This window comes from Limulus polyphemus, unplaced genomic scaffold (genome assembly GCF_000517525.1).
Source record: "Limulus polyphemus unplaced genomic scaffold, Limulus_polyphemus-2.1.2 Scaffold368, whole genome shotgun sequence".
Taxonomy (NCBI): domain Eukaryota; kingdom Metazoa; phylum Arthropoda; class Merostomata; order Xiphosura; family Limulidae; genus Limulus; species Limulus polyphemus.
Genome location: NW_013665978.1, coordinates 333,062 through 343,202, shown reverse-complemented (window position 1 = coordinate 343,202; position 10,141 = coordinate 333,062). Strand labels below are relative to the sequence as shown.

Below are 10,141 nucleotides of genomic sequence, written 5' to 3'. Positions count from 1 at the left end.
AATTAAACCTTATTTTCAATAAGCAATCCTGAAAAATATTTGGGGGTGCTTAACTTTTTTCCAGGTGTATAGTAACTGCAAAAACGTGACATGTAATGGGTTGGGAGCTGTTGCTGGCAACATTCTAATCAAGCCAATCTTTCCAAGCGCTGTATTCGCATCTCAAACAGCTGTCACGTTCCTCGAAGGAAATTATGAACCGCACCGAAGAGATACACGGAGTTACCGAACCGCTGGCAGAGCTCCGCCTAACCTCCCCTAACGGTTGTACAAGTCGGTTCGCATCTCAAACAGCTGTCACGTTCCTCGAAGGAAATTATGAACCGCACCGAAGAGATACACGGAGTTACCGAACCGCTGGCAGAGCTCCGCCTAACCTCCCCTAACGGTTGTACAAGTCGGATTGTTGTTCTACCTCCCCTAACGGTTGTACAAGTCGGATTGTTGTTCTACCTCTCCTAACGGTTGTACAAGTCGGATTGTTGTTCTACCTCCCCTAACGGTTGTACAAGTCGGATTGTTGTTCTCCGGTTGGTGCCGCCTTTTCACAAATTCGATGTTTGGGGAGAGAAAAAAAAAAACACAGATAGTTGTATGACAAATTTATCATTCGTAGCTTTAAAAGGATTAACTGGTATTATGGTAACTATGTTCTGAAAAGATGTAAAGGGAAAAATATAAATATTTCACATCAGTGGATGAAATATCGATATCAAAGAAATGATGTAACGATGCGAGTAGAAATGTTTGTTTGTTTGTAATTAAGCACAAAGCTACACAATGGGCTATCTGTGCTCTGCCCACCACGGGTATCGAAACCCGGATTCTAGGATTGTAAGTCCACTGGGGGGCAAGAGTAGAAATGTACCGAAACGATTAAGTCCATATATCAATTTTTGTTGATGTTTAACAGTAAAATCAGATTCTATGCAGTAAAATACTAGAGTATTTCTATGAAATAGTAAAATGTTGATATCCAAGTGCAAGGCATTTTATCAGACAGTAAAATACTGACACCAAAAAGTAAGGTATTTTATCAGACAGTAAAATACTGACACCAAAAAGTAAGGTATTTTATCAGACAGTAAAATACTGACACCAAAAAGTAAACTGTCTAATAAAATACTTTACTCATTGGTATCGATATTTTACTGTCTAATAAAATAACTTAGTCGTTGGTATCAGTATTTTACTGTCTGATAAAATACCTTACTTTTTAGTATCAGTATTTTACTGTCTGATAAAATACCAAAATATTGATGCTAAAGAGGTATTTAGTAAAACATTGTTCGAAAACGGTTAAATTAAAATGTTGATATCGGTGGCATACCAATAACAAACAGTAAAAATTTTGATATCCATTAGTAGAATAAGGTATAGATAATCGAGAAATAGTCAAAACTAGAGTAATAAGAAATGTACTTCCACAGTGTCCCCAAAAGTGTTCTGTTTCCAGAGTAAATAAAACAAAAATTAAGAGTAACAAATATTTTTATTTCTTGCTTTGAAGTTCATCTCATGCTGTAGCCTACAGAGTACATAATTCTTCTCGTGATTCATGGCATGCGCACGTTTTACTGACGTACAAATTGCAACGTTAAGTCCTTTATGTGTCGTCATTTTTGTGGATTCACTATTTCTTTGTAGTTAGGCGCAAAGATACACAATGTACTATTTGTGCTCTGCCTGCCGCGGGTATCGAAACCAAGTTTTTAGCTTTATAAGATCTCAGACTTACAGCTGAACCACCGGAGGAGGACAGACAGAGGACCATAAAAGAATCTCGCATACAGAATGATTAAAATGTGGTCCCTCAGGGTAAGAGAAAGGATAGCTTCCATCGCTCCACACAAAACATTACGTATCACACGATGTCTAGAGCAACGATATTATTTCACTTATTATTAACTTTTAGTTTTTGAACATTTGTTACTAATCGCATTGAAATCAATGGGTCTTGAATACGACAATAACTGTTATATATATATTTATATATTGCACGTAATGTTGTCTTAAAGTTTGTTTGTTTGTTTAGTGCAAAGCCACATCGGGCTATCTGGTGTGTCTGTTTGTAGTTATGCACAAAGCTACAAAAAGGGCTATAAGTGCTCTGCCCACGGTATCGAAACCCGGATTCTAGCGTTGTAAGTCCGCAGACATACCGCTGTGCTACTGGGGGGGGCATCTGGTGTGTCTACCGCGGGGAATCGAACCTCGGAGTTTAGTGTTGTAAGTCCGTAGAAAGAAACGTTCTCGGTTAATTACCTTGGAACAAATGAAACCTAAAAATAAAACTCATTAACTTCACGTTAAACAAATGGGAGAAAAACTTTTCAGTCACAACAAATTTTACAATATTTTCTTTAGAACAATCTGAAAAAAAGTACATTCTCAGTGGGGAGATACAATGGAGCATCACATGCTCGTGTAGCACGTGCATGGCTTTAGAGTATAAAATTATATCAATAATTCACAAGAAACTTATGGCGAGTATTTCTAACTAACTAAAAACAAACCGGAGTTGTACTTACCCCCTTAGATACACGACGAACCGATAGTAGTCGATCAGGAACCGAACAAGGATAAAAAATAAAACAAAATTCATTTTTAGTTTTGATGTTGTTTTAGCAGTAAAATAAAAATATAATGTATTCATTGCTACCCTATCTAAAGAAAATAGCTTTGTCCTCTAAAGTTTGTTTTGAATTTTGCGCAAAGCTACTCCAGGGCTATGTGCGCTAGCCGTCCTTAATTTAGCAGTGATAGACTACAGGGAAGGCAGCTAGTCATCACCACCCACCGCCAACTCTTGGGCTACTCTTTTACGAACGAATAGTAGGATTGACTGTCACATTATAACGCCCCCACGGCTGAAAGGGTGAGCATGTTCGGTGACGGGAATTCGAACCCACGACCCTCAGATTGCGAGTCGAACGCCTCAACCACCAGGTTATTCTACAAAGTAAATGTGGCTTTATTTCTTGGATGATGCCATAAATAACAATGCAACTTTAAATCAAGCTTCTCGAAAAAATAGTGGGCGTTTGGGAGACTATTTTTTTTAGTCGCAAAGCTACACAACTTATGTTAAATTTACAGCATTTACTGACTCTGGGGAATAATTCAGAATTGTACGGCCTTTCCAGGCGTAGAAATGTGAAGATTTTATGCATATTTATCCTCTTCATGTATCCTATTTGTTTGTTGTGTAAGGTAACGGAATCGGCGGAGGAACTTCGTGTGTTATTGGATAGTATTAGTGCTGAGAAAATGTAATATAACACTTAGAGCTTTAAAAAGAAAACTGAAAATCAGAAATTGTCGTAACTTCTAGTAAGATAATACTGTTATTCGGAATTTTTGAAGTTTATATTTATTTATTTATTCTTGCCAGGAGTTCATCAGCTTTTTTCATATTGAGTAAAATTACTTCGTTTGTTTAGCTTGGAACATGACTTACACAACACTAACTACTATTTGTTGAATTTTTCATTAAGTCACACACACCCAAGTTTAAATCGCAATATTTCGTTTCTGTTTTGGCACAAAATAAGCCCTAAATTTATATATATATATTATGTATTGTGCCCATTGGAGGGGGAGACAAGTATTGCAAAATGGTAACTGCACAAAAAATGTTTTGTTTGTTGGGGGCCAACTTAAAGGACCTTCTTCTGACAGTATCTAATTATATATCATACCACAAATAGCAACTGAATTATTGATAACGTCTCTTTATAGTTAGACGCTGTTATCGTGGGATTTTTTACTCCAATGTTTTTATGTTGAACTTTACGTTTTCTGGAGTTGTGTAAAAAAGAAATTTCATGTAGAAAATTTCTGTTGATTCATTTTTTGATTATTAAAACTATATTTAAATGATCTTAATCAGTGAATCTTATACTTTCCTGTCAATGGCTAAACTCGGAAATTCTCGGCCGATCCCTGTATCCAACATCAAAGCACGAATATATTAACGTAGGCATCCATGTTGAACTACTTTCAACGTGCCTTTAATTAAGACCTACATCGAATTTAAGATTAATAGTCTTGTTGCTTTGGAGAATTTATACTCTTGTTGAAAACGTACTAAGAGACTAACTGAAACACCGTATTCTACCCTAATAAATCTGGAAACAGTAGAAGACCATATCGAGAAAACAGTAGAAAAGTTAGGTAATATTTTTAACAAGCTATAATAACTGTGGTAGTTTTGTGCAGCAACCTTTCATACTCAAAAACTAGTTTTTTTTCAATGGAGGGGGGGGGGGTAGTTCATGTCAACCGAATTATTAAGAAAGAATAACATATGTTAGGGGAGATTATAAGAACCTATAGATATCCACTTTTAAATAAAACTATTACATTTGAGCCTATAGATATCCACTTTTAAATAAAACTATTACATTGCTATTATATCTTAGCCTCTATACCTAAAATATAAATTTTTACAACAAAATTTATGCTTCCCCCCTAAAAAAACTGACAAATAATCAGCCTTTGATTTATACTGAACACAGTAAATAAATCACCAATATTACTACAAAACAACACATTGAAAAACACCCATAAAAAGTTTAACTTTTAATAATTTGAAATTCACTAAATATCACAAATTAACACAAGTTTTTGGACATGAGGGGTAGCTGCATAAAAACCAATCCCGTAAATATAATCTTAATAACCTAGTATCATTAACTTGGACTCGAAAAAACAAAAAAAAACTCGTTTTGGGTATGATGTGTTGACGCAAAAACTTGGTTTTCACAATACAAAACTACCTTGTAGCACAATACTCTTATATAGTGAAATACTGAATTTGACTTTGTTGAGGTGAAAGGGGGCAACTTAATGAACCTATCAACATATAAGTTTAATTAAGTATATACAGTACGACCATACTTACTTGCTGAACAGTGAAATACTGAATTTGACTTTGTTGAGGTGAAAGGGGGCAACTTAATGAACCTATCAACATATAAGTTTAATTAAGTATATACAGTACGACCATACTTACTTGCTGAACAGTGAAATCAGACACAGATCCCACGTAGAAACACAAACCGACAGGGAAAGAGAAAAGAAACATATTTTCAAATACAGGCCTTGTTTTTATATTGAACTATGTATTATACAAGACAATAAGTAAAGAAAAAATCATTCAGATGAAGAGATCTTTATTTAAAAAAGTAGTTTGGAAAATCATAGAATTTCAATAGTTTTATTCACTTCTCGTTGCTAGTAAACAAAATCTTGCATCTTGATAGTTATGGTGGATTTTTTTGCGCCGTCGTGGTTTACACTTAATTAAATTTGGTTAGCTACAGTTTCTTATCCCTAAATATGTCGATGTTATTCAGTAAGTTAAGTAGTTTGAAAGCTACTACACTGCCATGTCGTTGACTGTTTACTAAGATATGTGTCTTGTCGCTAATTGGTGAGACCTCCACGTAGAAAAGGTTTGGAAACGGTTAAATTATTACAATGTCAATATATTAAAGCGCTTTAATGGCCATGACCAATTTTGAGTCACAATTTAAATTGTATCCTGTACAGTCATTGCTATCGCGTCATAAACTTACAGGGTCGATCAGGTAACTGGAACCACACATATTTTTTTAGGCCCAAGAGATTATATATCTCAACAGTGAAACATAAAGTTGATTTACTTGGAGTATAATTCCGCCTATAAGAGGTGCGTATACGATGTGTGATCTCTGACAAATAATGTTTACTGTTTAAATACCGTTCATAAAAACCCGAACAGCCGGTTGGTCCAGGTCTGGTAGTTAGATCGCAGGACTCGCAGTCTACGGGTCACAGCGCCGAACATGCTCGCTCTTTCAGCCGTGGGGTGGTTATAATAGTGGACAATTCTACTGTTATTGGTTTAAAAATAACACCAAATGTAGCAGTGGGTGTTACCGGTCAGTTGCCTTCCCTTTGGTCGGAATCTCTAAAAGTAAAGTCGTTGACATATAGTCATTTTACACTAAAAAATAAACAAACTATTGGTCCTACAGACCTTGTTATTATATTGAACTATGTATTATACAAGACAATAAGTAAAGAAAAAAATCATTCAAATACAGGCCTTGTTATTATATTGAACTATGTATTATACAAGACAATAAGTAAAGAAAAAATCATTCAAATACAGGCCTTGTTATTATATTGAACTATGTATTATACAAGACAATAAGTAAAGAAAAAATCAAGTAGGGCTCCGGTATGATTACTGACCTTTGGTCTGGTACAGATTCATATCACTACATGTGTTAAATATTTTAAAGCTACTACTCTCTCATGTCGTTGACTTATGTCTTGGCGCTTCTTGTTCTTAATTATTGAGACCATAAACAGGACATACTTATACAAATTGCATGCATATTAAACAAATAACTATTTAAATATCTAATTTTGGCTTAAAATGTATATATCTAGATTTTGTTTTTTTATAATTGTTATATCGCGAAATTTCCAACATTTTGATGAATACATTGTTTCAAAAAAAAGAAAAAATTCTCATTAGAACTAAAATGTTTTTTTTATTGTTGACCAGACAGTTCCATTGTATAAATCCAGTGAATTTTTTACTTGATTGATGTTACTAAACAGTCTACTTTTTAAATTTTATATTAACGATTGCAGCATATTTAATATTTATTGGTGACCGACAACCAACCTATCAAAATGGCGCCACTTCATGTTAGGTAAAGGTATTTTTTCTAAATTATTCCTTCTCGAAATCAATCTGTATTTAATAAATATAGTTTATTTTCAATAACTAACAAGTTTTTTATTTACGTATGTTGTTTGAATACGATAAATTTAACCATAATATTCAAAAAATAAGGATTTCAGTTGCTAGACTATTTTGCCGTCGCCTATTGTACTCACTAAAACCCGATTAGGCTTACTTGATGTCTTTTTACAGAACGTACGTAACTTTCAAACAAATATAATCTAAGACGAAAAAATTCCAAGAACGAAACGACCATCTAAAGAAACTTGTAAAAATCTCAGATGTTTGTTTCAAATTCTTCAAAAATTCCTATTAAATTTCTATTCCACAAAAACACAATTTTATGCACTCTAAATTGACGTCAATAAATTGAATATGTTCTATCCAATGATATTTAAATTTTTCCTGTAGCTATTTTCAAAGCCGAGCTTCATTAGTAGTTGTTAAGATCGTAAGCGTGAGATCATAAAGGGTGTAAACAGGGACGTGTGGTAATAAAAGCAGAGAAAGGGAAGGAAACAAAACGTGTAATTCTCTTCTCAAATGAAAGATACTTTCTTAGCAAATATACATCTATGCTAATGGGCAAAAACAATAAATAAAAATATTTATGTGCCGAGCAGAAATGCAAGTTTGTACATGTGTTCATTTTTCTTTGCGAAATATATAAAATAAATGTTACAATATAACAAAATATCAATTTGAAAATATTTTTGAGTTAAAAATAGTAGAAACTAAATTATTATCTCTAATAATTAGATTATCCTTCTGACTGGTAAATTTTCTTCAAAGGCATAGATCTGTACCTTTATAAAAGTAGAAAAAACATATACGTTTCATGTAGAAAATTCTTTTAAAAAAATCCTGACTTACATACCCATGTGTTTTTCAAGGCGTAATTGGAACCACAGATTTTCTTAGGTCTTAAAGAAGTCAACAGTTAATATACTCTATGCATGATTAATTAAAATGATAATAAAAATTTAAACTATGACATACAATAAAATGTTCTTTCCTTAGCACTAATAAATGTAAAAAACATACTAGCACTCGTAAATTGAAACATGATAAAAAGCCGAACGTTGGGCTTTATCGCTCACGCCACTGAAGTCAAAAAAGAACTTGCTGAGTACAGAAAAATATTATGAAATTGAAAAAAAAACAAGCTCCCACCTGAAGAAAAAAGTAAAAAAAAACAAATCCAGGTAATATACTTAGCAATCACTGACAGGATGTTTCCCAGATTGTTATATTCTGCCGGTGCTATGCCATCAATATTCATAAACTGTATGCTAAGAAGCTAATGATCTTTGCTATATTACTGATGTACCAACAATCTGATATGACGTACACAGTCTCTACCATACGGTATTATTGCAACAACGAACTGAAACTTTCGAGACTTGTAAGCAATACTAATATTGCAACAATGAACTCAAACTTTCAAGATTTGTAAGCAATACTAATATTGCAACAATGAACTGAAACTTTCAAGATTTGTAAGCAATACTAATATTGAAATAATGAGTCTGAAACTTTCAAGATTTGTAAGCAATACTAATATTGAAATAATGAGTTGAAACTTTCAAGATTTGTAAGCAATACTAATATTGAAATAATGAGCTGAAACTTTCCAGATTTGTAAGCAATACTAATATTGAAATAATGAACTGAAACTTTCAAGATTTGTAAGCAATACTAATATTGAAATAATGAGTTGAAACTTAAGTTCTGCAAACTACAATAATATTACAAAAATGAAATGAAACTTTCAACACCTGCAAGTGACCCTAATATTGTAACACTAATCTCATACGTTTGTTTATTATGGCAGAAGTATTGTCAAGAATTATCAGTGTTTTATATGGAATTTTAGAACTAATTTGAAACATGTTTATTTATTTGTTAAAGTATTATTGTAACAGTGAACTACCACATTCAGTGGCTTTTCACTGTCTGGTTTCTCAAGCATTACCGTGGCAATAATCTGACACATCCAGCCAGTTCTCTAGTATTATTGTAACAGTGAACTTGTACATTCAATCGCTTTTCACTGGTTCACCATTACCATGGTAATAATCTGACATCTTCACATTCAGTTCTCTAGTATTATTAATAATATGGCAATACGTTAGAAAATTATTTTACAGATTGTTTTTTCCTCAATTATATGATGAAATTTGAAAAGCAAACTTAATCAAACTGAAATTAGTCGAGATAAAAGACATCAAAATTGAATGATACAATTAAACTTTCTTATGAAAGTATAATACATTTATATACGTATGACTAACACACGAATAACTTTAAGAATAATTAACGTACGAATAAATAACTTCGGCTTATTTTCATCTATTACATATTCTACGTTTCTTCATAGTTCTATATCGTTCAGGGTACTCGATTCTGTAACAGTGTTAGGAATAGTAACTTACAGTTCGAACATTGGCATCTACACGATGTGTTCCTGCCATCAATTTAACAACATCGGCATTCCCATGTTTAGCAGCCCAATGTAAAGCAGTCTGCAAAAAAAAATAAATTGTAATTTTGATGAAATGAGTAAAGATATACACCTAAAAAAATTAGTCATATCACAGGGTGGGTATAAACTAATGAAAAAACAAACAAACGAAAAACTAAAGGAAACACTACTGAAAATTAATTTTTGTTTTTATATTTTAACAACGGATACTTATAAAATATCAAGAATCATTCATAAATTTTCTAAGTTTAGCGCATCTGCCCCCATAAAAGAACAGGGCTTTGAAACTAGATAAGGAATTCCATAAGAAGGGCAAAGACCTGAGACAAAACTTTGGGTCTTCTGACAGGTCTAAGTGAAACGTGATTAAAAATCTTTAAGAGATTGAGGTCTTTAGAGGCAACAAAATTATTAATTTGGACGGAATTCCCTGAAAGACGTTTTAGGCCTAAACCTTTCGCGAGAAAGTTGTTGTTAATTAACACTAAGTAAATGGACAAATTACTGCAAAACTTTTTATTGCTTATTTCGTCAGTGTTTCAAATGTAGATCCTTCGTCAAGTAATGTTTATTTGATATTATAAAAACTACATGAATATCAAATTCTTTAAAAACTATTTTTACATTTCAAGCCTAAGCCTTTTATGAAATAGTAAATAACTGATGTCATAAGTTGACACCTTTAAAAGTTGCCCCAAAACTATTTGATTCTGACAAACTTTCAAGCTTATAGGCCATTTATCAGATAGTGCTGAATTGTCATTAATAAAAACAACACGGGTAAACAATTCATAAAAAAAAGTATTTTGAAGACGTTTCTTTGCATGGGGCGATACAGAGTCCACTGATTTTTTTGTCTGGGAGGGCACCCACTAGAATACACGTTAGTGACAGAAATAGTTTCTGAATGA

The 10,141-nt window shown here is 33.0% G+C and overlaps 1 protein-coding gene across 1 annotated transcript in view; it reads right to left on the bottom strand.

Moving 5' to 3' along the window:
• The window catches only part of LOC106457742 (ankyrin repeat domain-containing protein SOWAHB-like), a 111,216-nt gene that overhangs the window by 34,966 nt on the left and 66,109 nt on the right, over positions 1-10,141 (bottom strand). The window contains exons 8-10 of the mRNA XM_022383769.1: positions 9,181-9,270; positions 7,868-7,870; positions 2,532-2,534 (exon numbers count right to left, since the gene is read on the bottom strand). Coding sequence (XP_022239477.1) covers positions 2,532-2,534; positions 7,868-7,870; positions 9,181-9,270 — 96 coding nt within the window. The remainder of the gene's footprint in view (positions 1-2,531; positions 2,535-7,867; positions 7,871-9,180; positions 9,271-10,141) is intronic.